Source organism: Prunus mume, linkage group LG2, assembly GCF_029339155.1.
Source record: "Prunus mume cultivar Tortuosa linkage group LG2, ASM2933915v1, whole genome shotgun sequence".
Classification (NCBI taxonomy): Eukaryota; Viridiplantae; Streptophyta; class Magnoliopsida; order Rosales; family Rosaceae; genus Prunus; species Prunus mume.
The window spans coordinates 10,355,229-10,378,127 of NC_142699.1; the positions used below are offsets into that span (position 1 = coordinate 10,355,229).

The 22,899-nt window shown below is 36.3% G+C and overlaps 4 protein-coding genes across 8 annotated transcripts; all 4 read left to right on the forward strand.

Annotated features, from left to right (window-relative positions):
- Positions 1-325: 325 nt before the first annotated feature.
- Positions 326-5,983, forward strand: OVA4 (Nucleotidylyl transferase superfamily protein). 3 transcript variants are annotated; one of them, XM_089045065.1, is made up of 15 exons: positions 326-500; positions 599-754; positions 1,022-1,109; positions 1,202-1,243; positions 1,748-1,837; positions 1,924-2,046; positions 2,561-2,632; positions 2,880-2,992; positions 3,239-3,260; positions 3,342-3,407; positions 3,944-4,000; positions 4,283-4,329; positions 4,496-4,577; positions 4,738-4,827; positions 5,537-5,983. In XM_089045065.1, the coding sequence occupies exons 1-15, from the start codon at positions 433-435 to the stop codon at positions 5,669-5,671; spliced, it is 1,251 nt and encodes a 416-aa protein (XP_088901191.1). In that variant the 5' UTR covers positions 326-432; the 3' UTR covers positions 5,672-5,983. The 3 variants fall into 3 exon arrangements, with proteins under 3 accessions (XP_088901191.1, XP_088901192.1, XP_088901193.1); XM_089045067.1 differs by having other exon boundaries at positions 346-500; positions 599-749; XM_089045066.1 differs by lacking the exon at positions 1,924-2,046 and having other exon boundaries at positions 345-500.
- Positions 5,984-9,461: 3,478 nt separating this feature from the next.
- On the forward strand, positions 9,462-11,375 carry LOC103320292 (histidine-containing phosphotransfer protein 4-like). Of its 2 annotated transcripts, none has more exons than XM_089046348.1 (6): positions 9,462-9,644; positions 10,271-10,401; positions 10,547-10,615; positions 10,723-10,794; positions 10,894-10,966; positions 11,072-11,375. In XM_089046348.1, the coding sequence occupies exons 1-6, from the start codon at positions 9,585-9,587 to the stop codon at positions 11,105-11,107; spliced, it is 441 nt and encodes a 146-aa protein (XP_088902474.1). In that variant the 5' UTR covers positions 9,462-9,584; the 3' UTR covers positions 11,108-11,375. The 2 variants fall into 2 exon arrangements, with proteins under 2 accessions (XP_088902474.1, XP_008220179.3); XM_008221957.3 differs by having other exon boundaries at positions 9,463-9,644; positions 10,268-10,401.
- Positions 11,376-12,816: 1,441 nt separating this feature from the next.
- LOC103320251 (auxin-responsive protein IAA26-like) lies at positions 12,817-14,732 on the forward strand. The gene is made up of 5 exons (XM_008221896.3): positions 12,817-13,459; positions 13,653-13,945; positions 14,054-14,192; positions 14,303-14,367; positions 14,500-14,732. Exons 1-5 carry the CDS (start codon positions 13,068-13,070, stop codon positions 14,556-14,558), a joined length of 948 nt encoding a protein of 315 aa, XP_008220118.2. The 5' UTR covers positions 12,817-13,067; the 3' UTR covers positions 14,559-14,732.
- A 3,882-nt stretch (positions 14,733-18,614) lies between these two features.
- LOC103320293 (amino acid permease 8-like) lies at positions 18,615-22,748 on the forward strand. 2 transcript variants are annotated; one of them, XM_008221958.3, is made up of 7 exons: positions 18,615-18,885; positions 20,529-20,762; positions 20,857-20,953; positions 21,039-21,256; positions 21,354-21,481; positions 21,569-21,796; positions 21,978-22,748. In XM_008221958.3, exons 1-7 carry the CDS (start codon positions 18,765-18,767, stop codon positions 22,398-22,400), a joined length of 1,449 nt encoding a protein of 482 aa, XP_008220180.2. In that variant the 5' UTR covers positions 18,615-18,764; the 3' UTR covers positions 22,401-22,748. The 2 variants fall into 2 exon arrangements, with proteins under 2 accessions (XP_008220180.2, XP_088901194.1); XM_089045068.1 differs by lacking the exon at positions 21,569-21,796 and having other exon boundaries at positions 21,978-22,523.
- Positions 22,749-22,899: the final 151 nt, after the last annotated feature.

Below are 22,899 nucleotides of genomic sequence, written 5' to 3' on the forward strand. Positions count from 1 at the left end.
TGTTATTTTATTATTTTAAATAAATTTGTTTAGTTAGTAGGTGGGTCCTCACAATAGACACGTCAGCATTTAACGATTGATTACACGGTCAACTTACCAGAATGATAAAATTGAACGATATTGCAAACGTAAGGGTGTAAATTGATAAAATTAATACTCTGGAGTCCATATTGAGAACCACACCAAACTAGCATGGTGTCTTTTGTAGTTAGCCCTTGGTTTAATTGCCTCCCTTTTATTTGGAGGCAAGTAACTGGCAAATCTTTACCGAATTACCGCTCATGAAAATTTTCTGCTTTTACTTGCAGCACGCACCCGTTAATATCTCAAATTTGGTTTCCTCACCCGTCGTCATCAGGCTCTGTAGCACTTCGCTGTGGCATATATAAGAGCTTGGAGGATAAAATCTCCAAGCCGCGAAAAGGCAAGGCCATGGGTCGCTTGGTCTTCTCTCACTTCCTCACCATCTCCAACTCTTCTCCACGCTTGGCAACCTCACTGTACTCGCTCTCTCTAATGCTCTCTCACTGGCTTCAATTTCAAGTACAAGCTTCACATTTGTGCGTTTTTTTAATTATTTTTTAATTTTCCGAAGCAGGTGCTATGGTGGATTTCAAATCAGGCGCTGGAAAAGACCTAGTTCAATTCCTCAACATCGGCTTCTAAGCGCGCGTAATGGCTCTGGTTTTCGGTGCTGCTGTAGCGCTTCGCTCTTGCAATCCGCTGGTCCAGAGACTTCTCCGAGCTCTGTAAAGTAATCCTTACCGTTACTAGATTCTTAGTCGTATATGTTCCATCGATTACTTGGCTGCATTGTGATTGATAGTGGCTAGGTTGAGTGTTCTAGCTCGGAAGGCTGTTGTTACAGTTTTATGGCTCTCTAATTTAGACATTCTTGTAATTTTAAGTGTTTTTTTTTTTTTTTTTCCTTTTGGCTTGCACAAGGGTCTGTCACACAAACATATGTGAATAGTAATTAGATTAGATTTATGGTCAATCTCATTGAGTTTTCCATTTATAGAAAGAGGATAGTGTCTGGAGTCCAGCCGACGGGTTCTATTCACCTAGGGAATTATCTTGGAGCCATAAGAAACTGGATTCTGTTGCAGGTAGTACCAAATTGTTTGATTTGGAAAATAGACTTGCATATTGTGTATTTACATGGTAATGCTAATTCGCAATGTGGCTTCTGTTGTTGCAGAATACATACGATACTTTCTTTTTCATTGTGGACCTCCATGCGGTATGGCTTTCCAGTTCTTTTAACTTTCTTCTTCTTCCATTTCTGTTGCTTCTTCATGTGGTGCCAGTGCCACAGGGATAGATTACAGCAGAATCATGCACTTATTATATCCTTTGGTTTGTTGTTTTTAACCTTTTATGTGGTATCCCTGAAAATAACTCGTGGATATTGATACAAGTTCTCTTTGAATAATAATTTATTTTGGAAACAATACTCTTTCATGTGAGAGGATTCATACTCGTCTATTTAAATAGATACAACAGCACATATTGTCTACCTTTTGTGTGGTGGGTGTGTGAACTGTAAAATTCTGTTTATTTTTTTCCTTTCTTTCTTTCCCTAAAGCATTCATGATGTTAAAACTTGAACTTTCAAATTCGATCTCCAAAGTGTCCTGTTCTTGTGTCAACATTGTGGATATATGAATTTAAGGAGAAAGATTGAGGCTCAGGGTTTGTTTGGAAAATGGATCTTGGTGATGATTTTCAAAGTTTTTGCTTACAGATTACATTGCCTTATGATGCACAACAACTATCCAAGGCAACAAGGGATACCGCGGCTCTTTATTTGGCATGTGGAGTGGACACCTCCAAGGTGTAGTGCAAATATTGGTCCTTTGCATTGTTGTTTAGAAGATTGTACTTTTGCTGAATATCTTATTTATGATTTTGCATGTGTAGGCATCTGTCTTTGTGCAGTCTCATGTTCGTGCCCATGCAGAGTTGATGTGGCTTTTAAGCTCTGTCACACCTGTTGGTTGGCTTAATAGAATGATTCAGTTTAAAGAGAAATCGCGCAAGGCGGTGCGTTTTTAGCTGTATGACAGCTCTATTATTGTTCTGTATCTAATCTAAAATGTTCTCAATGAGGACATGTTATACTTAAAAGAAAAACTTACACTAGTCCATTTGATTCTGGTCAATGTGTTAAGAGTCCTTTATCGGTCTCACCCTCTCCCGAGGAGAAAGAATTGATTAACTTCTATTGATTATTGAATATTAAAATGAAATTTTCACTAAGCTAGCATTGATTATTTACGTTTCAGAAGCTACTGACTACACAACTTTGAACATCACCGGAAAACTTTCTAGTTTGACTTACGCCATGCTATGCGTATTGTAGTTTTCTACTATGCTGTGTAGATTATCATTTGTCACTGCTAATGTACATTTCCTAATGACATTCATATTTCAAATTAATTGTTGTATTTCTTCACAGAAATAGCTTTATATTGCCCATATTATTTGTTTGACAGTTTTTTACATCTTATTGTCTACGATTGAAGTTAATTGCCTTACTTTGGTTTTGCTATTGTAGGGGGATGAAAATGTTGGTGTTGGTCTGTTGACTTACCCTGTTTTGATGGCTTCTGATATTCTTTTATATCAGGTAATCCTCAAACTTTGCAGCTTTATTCAACAGGATGTGAGATTTTATATCAGGTAAATATGGAGTGCAGAGTGAGATTTTGGGTTCATTTCCTGTTGCATGGAAGGCTTGAGTTGCAAGGAGGTGTGATAATCAAGTAGTATTAAAGCAATGGTTTTTTGTGTGCTTGTTTAAGTATGCATTGATAGCCTTGATATGTTAATCATTACTCTATGTTATTCTTATGTTTACCTGGATGCTTCTGTAGTCTGACTTTGTCCCAGTTGGTGAAGATCAAAAGCAGCATTTGGAGTTGACACGTGAGCTGGCGGAGCGTGTTAATCACTTATTTGGCGGAAGGAAATGGAAAAAATTGGGAGGGTGAGAAGCTATATTACAACTTGAACATAAAAATATTTGTTTAACTGTTCACTCTTATCATTTTCTGGCCTCACTTTCTCTGGGTGAGAAGCTATATTACAACTTGAACATAAAAATATTTGTTTAACTGTTACTCTTATCATTTGCTGGCCTCACTTTCTCTGTATAGAGCTTCCTTTTCTTTTTCTTTTTAAATAGAAATCCTCTGCATAGAACTTGACCTTTATATTTTATATGTTTTTGCAGGCGAGGTGGTTCAGTTTTTAAGGTGTATTTTCTTTTTTGGTTGATAACCCTTAACGTGGGCTCATCAATAACATAAGTAATGGAAATGTCTTTTCTTCTTTAGGTTCCTGAGCCTCTTATACCACCAGTTGGAGCACGAGTGATGTCCCTTACTGATGGTCTTTCCAAGGTTATTTATATTTTGTGTTCTCCTATAATTACACACTGCGAATAATGTATATCTCTTTTCCTGTTTAAATTATTATTCTCTACAGTGCTGACATCCTTCATTTTTATTTTATGGGCTTGTTATTACCTGAATTGGTATTACTTTTGAAATGTCTCCTAGAGTCTGTCCGTATCAGATGACCAAAATAATTATGTACTCAATCAAGTTTCTATAGCACTCCAAGCACTTGAGGATATGAATACTTTCTTCCTCTTACAAATTTTGTTGTCTAATATTGTTACGATTATCATCACAGCATCTCAAAGTAGTGAGTATGAAATAAGATCCTTGGAAAACTTATTTACACAATCTAGGGTATACGTAACAATGATCAAAATTCCAGTTATTCCATAAATTTGAATTTTATGGCTAGTTCCCACCGATTTGTAGGCGTGCACCAAATGTATTTAATGTTTTTAAGGAAGTAATATCATCAATAACACAAAGAACAGACTTTTCTCATGCTTATTGACATTATTTTGGTTTCAATATTATAGATGTCCAAGTCTGCGCCTTCTGATCAGTCCCGGATCAATCTTCTTGACCCTAAAGATGTGAGAAACAGAAATTTTATCCACTTCTTGATTTTGATATGATATGCGGCAAGTATGCTTGACCTGTTTTATTTTTAGTTGTTATTACTTTTCACATAACCAAAGTTAAGCATATTATGGGTGTTGAGTTGACTATCGCAAACTCGTCTAGCTTGCCTCAAGTCTATGCATTTCTTATGGAGAATCTATGTGACCTTCCTATTTTGTTTTTTCATTTTCCTTTTGCCAGTTTCATTTTGTTCCCCTCATCAACTTAATCTAAATGGCTTAATTGTTCTATAGGTAATAGCAAACAAAATAAAGAGGTGCAAAACTGACTCATTTCCAGGGTGAATACCTATCTTCCATTTTTAATCACTTAAAGCTTCCTCTCTTTTGATGTTCTGCTTTTTTAATTTTCTTCTGTCCATATTTAGTGTCGGAGTCATAATCCTATTTCTGGTCATAATACTAAAACTCTTCTGTGTTGTTGTTTGATAATCCTATTTCTTACAGCATGGAATTTGATAATCCTGAAAGGCCTGAGTGCAACAATCTTCTCTCAATATATCAGCTGATTTCGGGAAAGACGAAAGAGGTAATGATTCTATTTGTTTACTTTTTTAACTTCTTTATAGCCCATCCGTTTAGTGCTTTTCATTATATATAGATGCATGGACTTCAACTTTTACTGGTGAAGGATTTTGCATACCGTATGAAGATGACTGACCATCTCCGGTACACCCTTATTATTGCAGGAAGTTGCAGAAGAATGCCGAGATATGAACTGGGGCACATTTAAGTCACTCCTAGCTGATGCGCTGATTGATCATCTGCAACCCATCCAGGTTTCAACATCTAAATATGATGCTTTTTCAATAGTTGATGTTTACAGGACAGTTAATATATGCGCTGGTTGGTTATGCCAATCGATCAAGAATTAAGTGCATATTTTATCCTTTGATACTGAAGAGATTATGCATGCTTACTTTTTTATGTAGTTTCTATGTTTCGGAGTTGTGATTGAGAATTTAGCCACACTTTTAGTCATTTTGGTAAAAATTCATGAACAGCACTAGCTGTCAGACTTTTCCTAAGATTTTAGGTTGGAACTGCCATCATATCTGTTGAACCTTTGTTTATATGTGAATCATCCGTTCAGGTATATAGGTTTCTTTTTTCCCATGTCTTCATCACAGTTTTGCTGAGGTGATTGTTTTTAAGCTGTTAAATTGATTGTATTTGCTATGTACAACTGCACATTTATTTGAATGAATTGGTGGAGAATGTAGCTTTCTAAGTGATTTCTGGCAGTTGTTATGCTTCAAATCTGTGATTATATACCTATGATGTGTATATTTTTTGATCTGCTTTTTGTGCACGCCTTTGTTTGTTCTCCCAAAGATATATTGATATTTTATGCCCCATCAATTCATTGATTCGCCCCACTCTTCAATTTATGGAGATGGCCTTTTTTCACTTGCCAGAAAGTGTACCATATTGTTCCATAATTCGTTGTGGTATTCCCTGTCATCATTGCATTTTCTGCTTTTGCAGGTTCGCTACGAGGAAATCATTTCTGACTCAGCTTATTTGGATGGAATTTTGGCAGAAGGTGCTATGAAAGCTGCAGGTATAGCTGATGCTACACTCAATAATGTCTACCAGGCAATGGGATTCTTGCAGAGATGAGCAGAACCGATGCTGCAGGGTAGAATTCATGTGAAAAGACCAGTAATACAGAAACTTTAAAGTTTACTTTGGATGATGGATCATCCGCCATAATTTTTCTTTTGGAGTATAACAACCATAAGCATATTCTTGATGAGTGAAAAGATATTTTAATGGGAAGGCCTCGAATCTTAGTTGTTGTAGTTGCCTCCATCCAAATAGGTGTTTTTTTGGGTATAAGCAGATAGGTGTATTTTCCATTCGTTATTATTCAGTGAATTGGTAGTCTGCTATGTATTATTATGTTACTAGTTAATAAATTATTGTTTGCTCTGTTGGCGCTTACAGTAGGATTTAATCTCTCTGAATCGTTGAAATTAAGGACTGCAGCTTCATTGTTGAAGTAGTCTGTATAATAATTTACGATGTGTTTGTCATCTCGTCACTGTTGCCTCTTGTTTCTTGAAATATTTGTAGCAATGTGATTATTAAGCAACTTTACTTGTAAAATTATGATCACATTGTTGAAGCAGTCTATAATAATTTACGACGCGTTTGTCATCTTGTCACTGTTGCCTCTTGTTTCTTGAAATATTGTAGTAATGTGATTATTAAGCAACGTTTCCTGTGATTTTGGAGATTTGATTTTAGGAAGGCCGTGTTTGGTTAGAAGCTTAAGCCCTACGTGACATGTAGGGTTTATCATGTGTGTGGATGGATTCTTATCAACACAGAACATAGTGATAGAAAGAGAGAATATAAATCCATCCAATGATTGGAAAGTAAAACAAAACATAATCTCATATTCCCTTCCCCTTCGGTCCACCATGGCCTTGTTTTCTTTACAAAAGAGGAGCTGTGACCACGCATCTGCAAAATTACGGACAAAGACGGTGAGAGGTCAATGCCACTCTTAAAATCTCTCTCTCTCTCTCTCTCTCATGTGGCAAGAGAATAAAGGGTGCGTTTCCTCTCTGTTCTTCTTTCTTCCATTTCCTTTTAATATTTTTCTGAGAATTGCAGAGACAGAGAAAGACATGACAAGGACCACTGTGACACTGCTTTGCTATTCTGAAAGGTTTATATTCTCATCTCAATCATTATTTAGTATATACTACTCTAAGCATTATTGGTTATATATTATGGCTATATTCATTTATACTTTATCCCTATTTGTATACGTCAATAGAATAATAAAGATTTGATATTGAGTGCCTTGTAAAAGAAAGCTGGAGTTGATTCCCTTGGGTAGTTCAGTGAAAATCTGTGACCCTTCCCACACGTCATCTATTGCAAAATTTCCCTTGAATCATTACTCAGTCATACTCATAATATTGAAATACAAACTAGTTTGTATTATCAGTAAGGCTAGGGTTGGGAGCCAGTAAACCATACATGGACCCAATCTAGTGTCACGGTTCGTATTGGTTTGATTTTGACCTCAAACTAGTTGCATAACCGAACCAAACCAATGTGTTTGGTTTGGTTTGATTCCGCATTTCGTTGCGTACAGCGTATGCTCGATGATTTGCTTGACCTACTCTTTTTGCTTCCTTTGAGTCCCAGTCCCAAGTCCCACCCAATGAAACAGAAAAAAAAATTCCATCCAAGCAAGAATGAGGATGAGAAGAGAGATGAGGGACAGATGGAATAAGCACCTGGGAACTTTGGGAGTAGCTCTTGTTACGTGTGGAAGTGGGAGTATTTTTGTGAATTTCTGAGACGTTCATGTGGCGATCCCAATCCACATCGTTGAGAGAAAAAAAGATTCTAGGATTTGTTCCAATCCAAAGTTGCATTTACATGGCATGGGAAATCCTGCAAACATACAAAGCCAGCTCAGGCTGCATGTGTGCGTGTGCTCTCTACCGCCCATTGTCTGTGCGACACGCTTCCTCAATGGGACATATATAGCTGTATTTATCATCACATTTCCCCAATAAAAAGAAAAATATATATTATTTTTAAGATAATTTAGTTTGTGAATCATTGTTTTCTTTTTTTCTTTTTTTTTGGGGAACAATTGTGTTCATGTCCATGAGATTCAAACTCAGGATCTTCATTAACAAAGTAGGGACTGAATGATACTAGATCAAACGAACAATTTAATAACTTCATTTCATTCATATACACAGGTGTAACCATTAGAGCTAAAATTCTAGTCATTTAAATGATAAAGGTTTAATTCGCAATCCAATAACGTTGAGAAGTTGCTATATAAGGGGCTTATAACTCAAGTGATTAAGACTTAGTTTGGGATTACTGTCACTTTTAAAAAAAGCTGCTTCTGCTATGCTTTAAAAATAATTAGTTGTAAAGTAAAGCAACTCCATGTTTGGTAAACAATATTTTTAAAGTGCTGTTAGTACAAAAAACAGTATCAAAACCGTTTGGTAAGTTTTAATATAAAATTGTTGTAACTATGAATAATGACTAAAATAGATATGATGTTAAAAGTGTTATGTACTAATCATGTTGTAGTAGTGGTAGTGATTGAGTGAAGGTGGTGGTGGTGATGAAGGTGGAGTTGGTGGTTGTGGTTGTGGTAGTGGTGGTGGTAGGGATGGCGCTTGTGGAGGTGGTGATAATGACAGCATGGTGGTGGAGGTGGCAACATGGTGGTGATGGTGGTGTTGGTTGTGGAGGTTTTGGAGGAGGTGATGGTTGTGGTGGTGGCAGTGGTGGAAGTGAAGGTGGAGTTGGTGGTGGTGGTGGTGGTTGTGGTGGTAGTGTTGGTGATGGTGGTGGTGGTAATGGTGGAGGTGGAGGTGAAGGTGGAGTTGGTGGTGGTGGTAGTGGTGGTGGTAATGGTTGTGGTGGACGTGAAGGTGGAGTTGGTGGTGGTGGTGGTGGTGGTGGCGGTGGTGGTGGGGGTGGTTGTGGAGGTAGTGAATGTGGTGGTGTAAGTGGTGGAGTTGGATGTGGAAGTGGAGGTGGTGTTATTTTTTAAAATGAATGATAGTACTTTGGTAATTAAAAAAATTCATTAAAGATTCATCTCTGCTTATTTTGAAAGCACTTTGAAAAGCAACCCATAACTCTGCTTTTAAAAGCTACTGTCAAAAAGTCACTGCTTTTAAAATAATCGGGATATTTTATTCTTACCAAACACCTTAAATTGTTTAACTTTAAAGTGAAGTAGGTTTTTAGTGAAAAAAAGCAATCTCAAACGAGGCCTAAGAGCATTTACCTCTGCACCGAGGTCTTCGATTCCTCTTCTTCCAATATTGTTGGTTACAATGAGTTTGACTGGAAATTATTTATTTTAATTTATATGGAAGTTATTTAAAAACAACTGAGGCATAAGTTCCCTTTATGTGATTTTCAATCTTAACGTATTTAGGGTGTTTAGGATTTTACTTAAATAGGCGCAAGATTATCGAACTTGCCAATGCAGTGTTAGCTTTCTTTCCACAATTATGCGAGAAGGTTTCTTTAATCCTAATCAGAGATTACATCTTAATTGAAATGAAGACATTAAATCATGCATATCTTCCACAATCAAAACCAAAACCAAAATTTTCTATTAAAAATAAAAAAACAAACAAAACCAAATTGGTCTAGCTGGGTTACCCAGTGATTGTGGCCCTCCCCCTTTACCTATGCTTGACACCCATGATCGAAATTCCAGGGTTTCTTTCTTCCCAATGTAACCGAAAAAAAAAAAACCAAAACCAAATTGGATAAAACAAGCAAAGATATTTTGCCTGACACGTAACCCCCCAACCCTACCCCTCCTTGATTTTTTTTGTGCCTTATTCAGTCTTTACCCAAAACCTATATACGTATATATACGTTGGCTTGCCATGTTTGCTAAATATAAGCCATTGTTGAGTTCTCTCCTCTACCCTACTTCTGAAAGGAGATATTTCACTTTGGGGTTTTCAAATTCATTGTCGTTGCCTCTTTTTCACGTTAAGATTTTCCCAAGAGAATGGACAGAAACCAATTGCAACGCCAGGTTGCCATCAAGAGAAGCTCTCTGTTTGAGCAGGTTTTTATAATTTGCTTCTCCTTTTTTTTTTTTTTTTTTTCCTGTTTCAGAACCATTCTGAGGCCATTAACATCTTGAAACTGCATGCCGTATGCTCTGCACGGACACTTTTCATGTTTTCACAAAATGTGGTTGGCTGACTTTGATATTTGCATTTCCACTCATAGGATTTATTTATTTATTATTTTTTAGAATACAAGCGACCGAGTTTCTCACACACACTATACTAAAGTGTCATAGGAGTTTGACACTTTTCTATTGAGTTAGACCTGTCGGTAGAATTTTCTATCTTTTTAAAGATTAAGAAATGGAATTAAACCAGCGGTGGTGTTGCAGAAAACAATCCGGGTAGGTATTGCTCTGTTTTAGCATACAGGTAGGGTTAGAAATGGGTCAGTAAAAACCAAGGCCCAAATTTTGTTTAATACAACACCGAGGCCCAAATTTAAATGTATAACATTAGCCACACGTTACCCATTTAGCCCATTTCAACGTTATGTTTTTGAAAAATATTAGAAACTAATAAAGTTGGTGTAATAATTAAGCTGATGTATTTGGTATTACTTTTTTTGAAATTGTGCAACTACTTCATCTTCTCAATGTGTTTGGTTCAAATGTTGCAGCAGTTCCTGGATTCACAGCAATTCGTACAGCTGGAGGATTTGGAAGACGATGCTAACCCAAATTTTGTGGAGGAAATTGTGACATTGTTCTACAAAGACTCAGCTAGACTGTTCCAAAAAATTGAACAAACCATGTAAGTAAAACAATAGTCTTAGTTATATATGTGTTGGCAGTCACTATTCATACTCCCAGTTTGTCGTCGTGCGCTGTGTTTCTATTATCGATAATAAATATGACGAGTAATAAAATGAACTTCATTTGTATATTGATTTCTGCAGGCAGAGTAGATCTATTGATTTTGGCAAGCTGGATGATTACATGCACCAGTTCAAGGGTAGTAGCTCAAGGTACCCAAAGGAAAAAAAAACCCAATACTACTTGCTTTCATTTTAACATCAACTTGAGTAAATATATTGCTCCTCCAATGTGCTCATTAAAGCTAGATTTCTAACAGCATTGGAGCTATAAAGGTGAAGAATGAATGCTCCCAATTTAAGGAATTTTGTTCGGCAGGAAATGCTGAAGGGTAAGATATATATGTCATGTATAAACATGTACCAATCAATGTTGTAGTTCTTTCTCTCCTTGATGCGACCTCATTATGAATTTATGTTTGATTTTGCAGCTGCTTCTGGGCTTTCCAGAGAGTGAAACAAGAGCACCACACCTTGAGGATCCAACTTGAATCTTACTTTCAGGTAACTAACTAGCAGATGCATTTGTTCTTTAATATTTTTTTTTTCTTTGCGCAAAAAAAATTATGTCGGTTTCTTATGTGCCTTGTATATCTGCAATCTGTATAGTTGAGGAAACAAGCAGGACTGGTACGACGTGTCTGAGTGGCAACAGATTGCCTGAGGTGCCAAGTTGATAGCATGGAGAAAGAACTATCAGCGGCAGCACCATTTGGCCATTTTGTGGGCTCCTAGGGTTATAGAGGGCACCATTAAAATATCAAGTTAAGCAGAAGGAATATTATGCAGTTTTTTAATTTTGGTTGGGGCCATAGAAGTTATGTTCCAAAAAAATCTGAATCTTAGTGTACCAATAATGCAGATGCTACACTTCTGAATTATATTAATAATACATCTATTTATGTTGGCCTCTTTTGTTTGTTTTTTCAATGTCAGTCATTATAAAAAGGCAAAATATTCCAGGCCTTCTATTTATCACAATCACCATGATAGAGAATTTGGTGCATATCATGAATCAAAAAGAACAAGAATAGGATGAAATGACATGCCCCAAAATCTGTAAGGCAATCAGTAACCCAAGAGCGTGTTTTGGTTTTTTTATTTGGTTGGTTTGTTTAGAGCGCAGAAAAACTTGTAATGATAACAACAATCAAAGAAGTGAAGAATAATGAAGGGGAACAAGAGAGAGAGGTAGGAAAGCAAAAAGGGTATAAAGTGAAGTTGGGATTTATCAGGATTTGATTGACTGATTGAGGGCAGTGATGATCAATCTCTTATATTAGTGGGATGTGGGGGCCCACCACTAGCCACTAGAGATGGCAATTGCAAAAGGGTGGCCTTGCCAATGATGATCATCATGACTTGCCTTATGTTCAATTCTATATTCATTGAACATGATATTGAACATTTCATGGTCAGTTGCTTCTTTTTAAAAAAGAAAAGCGCATTGTTTTACAAATCAGTGATCTTATGTTCAAACTTTTTTGACACTTTAGTAATGTGTGTGAGAGAAACTTCATTTCCCTGTAATTTAAACTGTCGCTTATATACAAAAAGAAAGAAATCAAAGCCGAACTTCAAAACAATGAAGTTTCCTTAAAGCTAGGCTTCCCCCACCAACCCATCAAATGCAGAGCATGCCTGAAAGCTATTGCAAAACACAATTATGGCACTCTTAAATCACCTTAACCAGGTTGTTAGATCTCAGTGCATGCAAGGATATTTACAAGCAAATGTTTGCTTGACTTGGCTTTATCCTTCAGCTAGTGGGAGTGAAAGGACCACTACTTTTTAGTGACTAGGAAGTCTTCTCCATGAATTACAAGATAATGCTATGGCTGCACTTATTTGACTGTTGCTTCATTCTAATCCCAAGTCCACACTAGCCCTTTCTTTTAATGCAGTGTTAAACTGAGAGGTCTTTAAATTTGATAGGGACAACTTAAAATTTGATCAAATTTGAAGTGCATGTATTATTTTCATCTAATCAAGGTTAACACTTAGTTTTTAACTCATCTGTGAAACGCTAGTTTATGACATGTGGCATGCATTATCAGAAAAAATAGCAACAGAAAGTACCGAGGCCTTGGCCAAGTTGGGTGGCTCCCAGATGAAATTATAAGCATGTGTTTTTTCTTTCTTTTCCTTTTTTCAAGGAAAAGAATAATTCGCAGACTCTCTCTCTCTCTCTCTCTCTCTCTCTGAAACACCCACCACACATATAGGCACATTGAGTATTTTGAGCTGAAATGCTGTCTCGGTCATGTGTCACAGTGTCATGTCTATGTGACCGGCCACATATTCCACCTACACGGTTGTTACTTGGTTTTGAACATCTCTATATTTTTCTGTTTTGAGTGTAAAATTTGAGACAAGGAATCTTCCCACCCAACCATTTTCCTTTTATTGCATGTGCTCTATACTCAATATTGGGTCTCCAAAAGAGGAGCTGATTGGAAGAAAATAATTTGCTATATATCTCCACATACAAGCACTCTGGTCTGCAACTGATTTTTCCTTGGGGTTCATTCTTACATGCTGTTTTCCAAGTTTCAAGTGAACCCAAGTTTCTAATTTCTTGAGGCTTTTGTTGCATGCTTCGGAAATGGGTCAGTTGTATAATAAGAGAAGCTATGTTGCATCTGAAGACAAAAAGCTGGAGCTGAGGCTTGGTCCTCCAGGAGAAGACCAGTCTCTTCTCTCTCTTGGTTGCATCATCATCAACAACAATATTTCTCATGAACCCAAAAGAGTCTGCCATGAAACTTTTAAAGAGAAAAAAGAAGAGAGAGAGAGCAAGTGGTTGACAAACTCTGCTCCCAGCAGTCAGTGCCACCAAAACCCTAAGCCTTCCCATTTTCAGTGTCCAATGATTTCCAAACCCTGCACCCCTGGAGTGGCAGAGTTCCACAACTCAGATAAGAAGGCATGTTCAGATCCTGCTATTGCTTCAGAGTTTACAAATCCTGCTGCAGTTCATGGCTCTGATCAGAAAAGGTACTCTCAGCTTTTCTTGCTTTATTTGCTTCAATTAACCATAATTTAGATTAAGTATAAGTTACAACCACCTACTTAATTTAGATTAAGATCTTTTTGTTGAGTTAATTGACTGTTTTAATAGAAATGTTTCAGTAAAAGCCATGTTCATATATATATATATATTTATTTCTTTTGCTTTGCTTAATTCCAGTAAAACCAGAATTGCACAAGCTGCAGTTGTAGGGTGGCCTCCAGTCCGTTCATCCAGGAAAAATCTTGCAAGCAGCAAATCAAGCTTTTCGAAGCCCCCGAATTCTGAGTCACCAAATGAAATTCTGCAGGACGGGAGCAGTGGAAAATCTGATACTAATTCCAAGCCTCATATGTTTGTAAAGATCAACATGGAAGGGGTTCCCATTGGAAGAAAAATCAACCTCAAAGCCTATGACAGTTATGAGAAACTCTCCCTTGCCATAGATGAACTCTTCCAAGGTCTTCTTGCAGGTTAAATTCTGTTCAACAAACTCAGGCATCATGGAAAATTATTTTGCATTTATTTTGGTTTATATAAGCAATTTATAAATAAATAAAAAATTTTCTTTCAATTTTTAGCCCAAAGGGTTTGTTCTGATGTGGAAAAAGAAGACAAGAAGGGAGAGACCAAATCAATAACTCATGGCAATGGGGAATATACTCTGCTCTATGAGGATCATGAAGGAGACAGGATGCTTGTTGGTGATGTCCCATGGAAGTAAGCAATCATAATATTTTATTGTATACCTTGTAAAATTATAGCTGTTGCTGGAGATTTATTTTGTGATTTATGGTTCTCATTTTATTCTATTTAATTTATAATTGCAGTATGTTTGTATCCACTGCGAAAAGACTGCGCGTGCTGAAGAGCTCAGAGCTTTCCACTCTAAAACGTGAGCCTACTTTTTTATTTTTTATTTGTTTATAATCTCATAATTATTATTTTGTTCTAAGTGTCAAATTAGTTTTCATGGCTAGAGCCTTTTTAGAGTTATAGTTTATAATGGAAGTTTGCCTGTTTTCAGTTAGCAGCAGTCACCATGAAAAGACACCACTTGATACTCCAATGGTAGTTGGGAAATGAGGCAGTTCCTGAGGGAAGATATTAAGTTCCATATGATATAATGGCATGAAGCTCTGCATAATTAAGGGGTTCCCCATTAAGTTTTATCTTTTTATTTCTAGTTAATGGCCTAATTAAATCTTGTATATTAAGGGTTTTTGAAGATCACTGTAATTTGAATTTGTGTTTTCTGTATCTCCTTTTTCTTGTTGAAATATCAGGTTTATGCCTTTTGGGATTCGTAAAAAAAAAAAAACAACAAATAAAGAAGAAGATTGCCACTACACAAGACTTAATAATATAGTGGTTTGGAGCAATTGTTCTCCTAAGATTATAGATTCGAGTCCTAGTATCTGTATAGTGTATATGAGTTTAGTATATTATCGTCCCTCTTAATAAAAAACGTCCTCAACATAAAAAGAAAGAAAAAAGAAGATTGACACTCTCTGTCACATGCGATTAAACTATGTTTGGTTTAAAGTGGCTTAGCAGGCTGGGTTGGGCTTAATTAAACATTAAGCTACTTCTGCGTTGAGCCTATTGTTAACTTGAATTCTGACATGTTTATTAACGTGAAATTGGAGAATTTTTTCTCATGTTGAGATGAACTGGATTAAACATTGTGAGTCATTCCTAGCATTCACTAACACTTTGGGAATGAAAACCCACGAGGGATCTACTTAAGATCAAGAATGAGACTCCTTAGGGAAGGTGATATTGGTATTACGGTAGAAATGGTCAATTAGGAGTCCAATGAGAATGATTCCTTCTTATCCCGACTCTTTCGTACTCTCATTCATTCTTGTTTCGATTTCAAGTTGCATATGAAATTGTAGTTTTATTATAGAGATTTTTAGTTTATTGTATTTTAATTTTGCCATTGGTAGCATAAGGTAAAGGTAAAAGCGTCATGTAAAAAGTGAAATCATGAATTGTAGCTTTTGCCTTGTGAAATTATAAAATTTCGCCTAACAAAAATAAGTGGCACGATACCGACCGACACACAATAATATAAGAAAATATAAACTACATTCACCACAGGACAACGTAGCTGTTGCTCTCTCTGGGGCCTTTGGGCTTGCTGTTCTGTTTTCCTATGTTTGGGCCTCTTGCTCTGTTTTTACCCTGTTTTGATCATCAACTAGTTGGGCCTGTTTCTTCTATTGGCCGAGTAGTAGCTAGCCTACTTAAGTTTTGACAAATTGTGACTAATAGTTCAAGCGGGTTAAGACTTGCACGTCAACATGTGATATTCTCAGGTGTATGTACTCATTGTTTGAGAGCTGATGAAGATTTGGTGCTTGCGTTGTGGTCTTGTAAGTTTGCACGACAGGTTTGGAAGTGTTCCCTTTTCTGTCAACTAGTTGGAACACAATGAGTATGTTCTTTAATGGATCTCTTCTACCATGTTCGTACTACTTTTTAGGAGGAGGATTTATGTTTATTCGCAGTGATAGGTTGGATGATTTGGGCTGAAAGAAACAAGAGTCTCCATGGAGGCGTAATAAGAGATCATTTTGCAATTTATGACACATCACTAGTCTTTTATAAGGATTTTGTTGATCTATGTCTATCGCCTACGTTACCTCGCCATGTTGCTACTTCTTGTTGGAAACCTCCTGAGGGGGACTTGCTGAAATTAAATATTGATGAGGCATGTTGTGTGGCTGATAGAAAGATGGGGCTAGGAGCAGTAGTCCGAAATGCCAATAGGGAATTAATGGGTGCCATGGCTAAACCGTTAATTAGGTGTCTTTCCCCTAAGGCTTTTGAAGCCTTGGCTATGATTGCAGGTTGTCAAATGGCAATTGATGCAGGATTCACAAGGATGATTATTGAAAGTGATTGCTTGGAGGTGATTAAAGCCATAAACCGAACTGAATTTGACATGAGCATAGAAGGAGAGTTGATAGAGGAACTGAAAAAGTTACTCTGTCGTTTCATATTTGTATCCGTGCAACACCAATCTCGTACATGTAATTTTGTGGCTCACCAATTAGCAAAATTTGCTTTATCTTGTAATGAGATATGTTATTGGATGGAAGAGGGGCCTAGCTGGCTTCACTCTTACCTTCAGAATGATTTGCGTTCTTTACATTCTATTGATGAATAAAGTCATTAGCCTTTGGCCTTTGGCCTTTAATAAAATAAAATAATAAAAAAAGCTCAAGGGGTTAAGAATATACTCTGCACCCGAGATTATGTGTTTGAATCTAGGGCTTCTTAGATCTAGGTCCAAAACTATTAGTTATCATTAGGTTTAGTCCACGCGTTTTGGGTTTTAGATATAGGTCCTTTAACATTTATTACGTTTTTTGCAATGTCCATTCTACCCTTTAATATAAATAAGGAAAACACATTGAAAATATAAATTTAATGCATTATTTCCTTGTAATTGAATTTCAAAATTTAAATTTTGAATTATTTTCTTAATAATATTTACCTAATATATGGATAAAATACAATTTAATCAATGAAAAGTAAAGTCCCACATATTATACCAATCGATTAGACAAGCACCCACATGAAATTATGTCCTTGACATACAAGTAAATAATGTTATTATTAGCAACGAAAAAAATTGAGTGATAACTAGTGTTACCTATAAGTTAGGAACATAAATTAGAAAACTACCTATAAGTTAGGAACATAATTTAGAAGACTACCTATAAGTCATATATAAAAAATAGACAGATAAAATTGTATGTTACCTATATAAAAAAAAAAAAGTACTTAAAATACTATTACACATTGTCAAAAATTAGAAAATAACACATATACACCTATGCAATAGGCAACAGGACAACACACCTACACCATAGGATAATATATCTACAAGAGTATATAATATACCATAAGAGATGAACAAAAAAGAAATAAATAAATTGTTACCTAAACTCATGTGCATAAACTAAAACACCTACTATACCTCAAGTCGGGAGCATAGAAAAATATACATATGTTACCTTACCTACACAATAAGGTAAACTTAGGTACCTACAAATGCCATAAGCATATAAAAAAATTTAGATTAAAAAAGAAAATATGATATACCTATTCTGATGAAAAAAAAAAAAAAAAACCCAACAAAGACAATGTTCTGTTAGTATTAGTACAACCTAAATTAATCCATATAATAGGTACAATATGGAATGCACCAATTATCTACCTAGGTACCTAGAAGAAGAAGATAGATACATTAACATAGCAAAAAATAGATGAAGAAAAGATGAAGATGGAGAACAAAGAAGGAGAAGAAGAAGAATATGTATATTAACATTTTGGAAAAAGCAAAAAATTTTAGATGAAGAAAAGATGAAGATGGAGAACAAAGAAAGGAGGAAGAAAAAAAAATGTCTAAAACTAAAAAGACCTAAGAATTAAAATGGAGACAAAGAGCCAAGACAGAAAAACGTGCAATGGTTATGGGATTTATTAACCTATGTATATCACTATATTAAAATTATAATAAAATCTCGTCATTATTGTACTATAAATTAATTTCTTCACAATTTATACTTCAGGGGCATAATAGGAATAACAAGATAATTTAAAAATAAAAAAATAATCGATTTATATTAGAAAATTCAAAAAATGAATGTAATCCTATTTGGCAGAAAAGTCAAAGGACTTACATCAACTGCAGCAAATGTGAGGGTTAAACCCAACTTATGTTCTTAATTTTGGACTTATCCCAAAATTTTCTATTGAATCTAACTTCTCCAATATCACTTGTATAAAATAAAATAAAAATTAGTGATCCAAAACAGCAAAGAACTGTAAAATGCGGTAAAACTGCACACAGACAGAATTTAGTGGCCTTTCATGTGTCTTTGATAAGACTCGGCTATAATCGAACTGTTTTCTCCATGTAGCCACCAAGGAGACATGAAATTTGTGAAATCAATTCATGCATGCAAACACAGCAGCAGAAGCATGGTTGTTAACGACTCTGCTCCAATAACACGATGCCACATCAGTTGATTAAAAGATAAGAGAGGGGAATTTGCATCTGTCCATAAAAGAAGGCCAAAAGCCATTCGACATTGTTGGGATTGGGAGAGTGGGGGAGGGTTTTGTGGTCTTGGAGATAATCATATCATTTTCCACAGACTTTTGTTTTTTTAGCCGCTGATCAAATTAACTTGGCTTATTTAGGCTTTGTTTAATTTGACTTGTTGTCGTGAGGAAGAGGAAGAGCTGTCTAGCTAGCTAGCTAGGGCAAACATGGTGAACACTGTGCTTGATCATCAAACTCAGATTGAGTTATGTGAGTCTGGTTCAGAATATCCTCCGAGAAACGTCGAAGATGGAGAAGTAGATGATGATGGCAAATCCAAAAGAACTGGTATGTGCTCTCCTTATTTCTCTCTTTAACACACACGAAAGCTTTTATTTTATTTTATTTTTTATTGTCTTTGGGCTGAGGAAGACTTGGGGAGACTTAACTGATTATAATCATTATCTTATATCATCTTTTCTCTATAAAAAAAAACTTTATTTAAAACAAAAAATCGTGTACAATCTAGTTCCTTTTTCTTTTTGTTGGAGAATACTCTATTTCCATATCTTTGTCCTATTTTTTTACCCACTTTATTTTCTCACCCATCATGTAAATTTGAAAAATCACAAACTTATCTATACACCGATCATTAGTCATAAAATACTCTTTAATCGTATTTTCATATTTGCCATTACCAAAAGAAAATTCTATTCCATCCCCCGCCCCAGTCACCCTCCCCCAAACCCCTCCTCTCACGAAAACCCAACAGTCAACACCATAACCATCACACCCACAACCACCTCTCCTCCCATCTGCAGCCACCCTCACCTCCCACCCCCACCTCTCCTCCCAATGCCTTTGCACTGGCTTCTTTCATTTTCTACTTTGTGCTGAGAAATTGTAGGGAGGGTGGGTGGGGTATGAGGGAGGGACAATGGAGAAGGGAGGAAGGGATGGTGGGTTCTTCCAAATGGTTCTGAATATTGGGTAAAGGGACGGACAATGGGTTGTGCTAATGGTGGTTAGGTGTTTGGTGGGCTTGGTATGAAGATGGGCGTGGGTTTAAAAAAAAAATTATGGGTGTGGGAGCGTGTGAGTGAGACAGAGTTGGGTTGTAAATTTGTCATCAAAAGTCATTTTACAAAGAGGTAAATTTATTTTTAAAATTTTGAAGAATAAAGTGGGTGGAGAAATAAGACATGTAGATGGAAATAGTAGTACTCTTATATAAAATAGAAACACTATAAAAAAATACAAAAGATAGCAAGGAAATCATCCTAAAAAAAAAACCTACGATATTAAAGATGTGACCAAAATATACAAATTTGGTGAAAATGTCTTTGATGTTTAACCGAACGTGGGTTCAAATTGGTCCATGAGCATGAAGAAAATATATGTTTTTTCTGTCTTTTACAAAGGGTTTTCTTCATGCTCATGGACCAATTTGAATTGAACTATCTTCACGGCATCGCATAGAAATTAATATCCAACGTCTTGAATGAAACTTTTTTTTTTTTTTGGTCGTGTTCTTTTTGTTTTTCCTTTGGCTTTTGCGATACAGCTATTAATGCATAAGAGAAAAGGAAGACAAGCCCCAAAAGAAAAAAGAAAAAGCAACGCATTTTGGCAATATTTTTTTCCCTCTGGAAAATGATAGTTAGTGGGCTACCACTCTGAGCCGGGTCACTATTTACAGGAAGTTTTCTTCGGGAGGTACTTTACAAGACTCGAACCCCTGACCTCCTTAAGGATAGTACTTAGAGGCATTACCGAACTTGTGGACCTAGTCAGCTTTTATCCACTGGACCAAACCTCTTGGGTGTTTTGGCAATATTTTGAAAAGCAAAATTATAGACTTATATGAACTCAGAAAAAGAGAAAAATGAAAACAAAACATGTTGAGGTTCAACATGTTGCAGATGAAATAAGTAATATTTATTCATTTTTGTCCGTTATATGTGTATGTGTGTTTATGTATATATTTGCAGGGACTGTGTGGACTGCATGTGCACATATAATCACAACATCAATAGGTGCTGGGGTGCTTTCCCTTGCATGGGCAATGTCTCAGCTTGGTTGGGTTGCTGGCATTTGCACCATGTTGTTTTGCACCTTAGCTGCCCTTTATGCTGCCACTCTCTTAGCAGATTGCTATAGATTTCCAGACCCCGTTACAGGCAAGAGAAATTACTCTTACATGGAAGCTGTCAAAGCCTATTTAGGTAACTCATTTCGGATATATATGCTCGCTCTCTTATTTTCCAATGGTCAGTTTTTGTTGACAGATTTTATGTTTTTATTTCGTTAATGTATAAGGTGGAACAATATTGTACAAGTTCTGTGGATGGATGGTGTATTTAAATCTCGCTACAATTGGAGTCGGCTTTACCATCACTACAGCAAAAAGCATGGTGTAAGTTAACTTTCTCACAACAAAGAGAAGATATATATGATGCATTATAATTAATTCGAGTTCTTGTGTGCATTTGAGTACTTAGGGCTATACAGAAATCGCATTGCCATCGCAAAAATGGGGGTGATGCCCCATGCATGTTTTCCAATATTCCACACGTGGTTGCCTTTGGAATTGTTGAAATTCTTTTATCTCAACTCCCAAACTTTCACAAGCTCTCTTGGCTCTCAAAGCTTGCAGCAATTACGTCCTTTGGGTATGCCTTTATCGGAATTGGACTTTCCCTTTCAAAAATCATAACGGGTAAGTTGTCCATCCACAAAATGTTAAAACCCTCTTCCAAAAATGAAAAATGGAAACCAGAGAAAATAAAATTATAATAAAAAATTTGGTTGAGCAGGGCATGGAGGAAAACCCACTGTTGCAGGAGTGGACCTATCTTCATCTGAGAAAATTTGGAGGATATTTGTAGCAGCTGGAGATATTGCATTTGCTTGCTCATATGCTCTGGTGCTTTTTGATATCCAAGTAAGACATGCCAATTTGCCAAGTCAGTTCTTGCCCTTTCTTCTATTCTGGATGCATTTGATTTATTTTAATTTTTTTTTTTATCAGGACACACTAAAATCATCGCCACCAGAAAACAAAGTGATGAAGAAGGCTGTCTCAATTGGGGGTTTGGTTATGATTATAGTGTTCTTGATGTGTGGTTCCTTGGGTTATGCTGCCTTTGGAGATAAGACCCCAGAAAATCTTCTAGCTGGTTTTGGAGATGATATTGCCTTCTGGCTAGTTGATATGGCCAATGTTTTCATTGTGTTGCACATAGTTGGTGCATATCAGGTGCCTAATATTTTTCTTCTAGTAGATAGTCGAACATATTATGTTTTCAAACTGTCAATTCAAACGATCGATTAGGTGGAAAAATCTTGTTTTAGTACATAGTCTAGATAGACAATTTAACAACCTAATATACAAAACTGCTATTGTACAAAATGTAACGTAGGTTGTTATTCCTAAACAGGTACTTTGCCAACCGGTGTTCCGAATTGTTGAATTATTAGCTAGAAGAAGGTGGAAAAGGTCCAAGTTCATAAACAGAGAGACCCCAATTAGAATTGGGAAGATGAGTTTCAACATCAACATGTTCAGGCTGTCATGGAGGACAGCCTATGGGGTGGTGGTCCCATTTGTTGCCATTGCTCTGCCTTTCTTCTCAGACATGCTTGCCCTTCTTGGAGCCATTGGCTACTGGCCACTTATAATCTACATCCCATTGGAGATGCACATTGAACAAAAGAAGATTGGGAAGCTAACAATTCGATGGTTTGGGCTCCAGTTGTTGAGCTTTCTGTGCTTGCTTCTTTCCTTGGCTGCAGCATCTGGTGCCATTCATGGTCTTCATAAGAGCCTCAATACTTACAAGCTCTTCCAATATAAAGAGTGACGTGAACCCAAAATTAAACTAGGCTTGCTTGATGAGGTTGTGGACAATGATTTATTGGGTAGTTGATTTATGGGTGGACCATGGAACTCTTATCTTTATTAAAGGAGTTGAATTTCAATTTCACCATTCGCACTATTGAGAGAAATACTTCCTTATTCCCGTTTCATTGTCATTTTTATATCTCTCTCCTCTTTTGAGTGACATAAGGAGAGAGATAAGAAGACAATAAAACGGGTGTAGGAAAGTTTTTTTCCACTATTGATGGGTTTGTCATTTTCTTTGGTTACAATTAGGTAAAAGTGTTATGTAAAAAATAGAATCAATACATGGTAGCTTTTGCCTTTCAAATAATGATTTACACCACCTTGTCTTAATATCTTCAAGCTCATATTCATACCATTGCCAACTACCCATAAAATTAAGAAGTATAATGAGTTAAGCTACTGTTGGCTATTAATTTAATTTCCAGACCACTTTAAATATTTTTTATATAACACAT

What these genes read in the sequence shown, in the direction of transcription:
- OVA4 (XM_089045065.1), top strand. Translation starts at nt 433, where the DNA reads ATGGGTCGCTTGGTCTTCTCTCACTTCCTCACCATCTCCAACTCTTCT. An exon ending in ATCTTCTTGACCCTAAAGAT is followed by an intron (nt 4,001 to 4,282) that starts GTGAGAAACAGA and finishes ATTGTTCTATAG; the next exon opens with GTAATAGCAAACAAAATAAA. An exon ending in ATCATCTGCAACCCATCCAG is followed by an intron (nt 4,828 to 5,536) that starts GTTTCAACATCT and finishes CTGCTTTTGCAG; the next exon opens with GTTCGCTACGAGGAAATCAT.
- LOC103320292 (XM_008221957.3), top strand. Translation starts at nt 9,585, where the DNA reads ATGGACAGAAACCAATTGCAACGCCAGGTTGCCATCAAGAGAAGCTCT. An exon ending in CAAAAAATTGAACAAACCAT is followed by an intron (nt 10,402 to 10,546) that starts GTAAGTAAAACA and finishes TGATTTCTGCAG; the next exon opens with GCAGAGTAGATCTATTGATT. An exon ending in TTCAAGGGTAGTAGCTCAAG is followed by an intron (nt 10,616 to 10,722) that starts GTACCCAAAGGA and finishes GATTTCTAACAG; the next exon opens with CATTGGAGCTATAAAGGTGA.
- LOC103320251 (XM_008221896.3), top strand. Translation starts at nt 13,068, where the DNA reads ATGGGTCAGTTGTATAATAAGAGAAGCTATGTTGCATCTGAAGACAAA. An exon ending in CATGGCTCTGATCAGAAAAG is followed by an intron (nt 13,460 to 13,652) that starts GTACTCTCAGCT and finishes GCTTAATTCCAG; the next exon opens with TAAAACCAGAATTGCACAAG. An exon ending in CTTCCAAGGTCTTCTTGCAG is followed by an intron (nt 13,946 to 14,053) that starts GTTAAATTCTGT and finishes TTCAATTTTTAG; the next exon opens with CCCAAAGGGTTTGTTCTGAT.
- LOC103320293 (XM_008221958.3), top strand. Translation starts at nt 18,765, where the DNA reads ATGGTGAACACTGTGCTTGATCATCAAACTCAGATTGAGTTATGTGAG. An exon ending in TGGCAAATCCAAAAGAACTG is followed by an intron (nt 18,886 to 20,528) that starts GTATGTGCTCTC and finishes ATATATTTGCAG; the next exon opens with GGACTGTGTGGACTGCATGT. An exon ending in ACATAGTTGGTGCATATCAG is followed by an intron (nt 21,797 to 21,977) that starts GTGCCTAATATT and finishes ATTCCTAAACAG; the next exon opens with GTACTTTGCCAACCGGTGTT.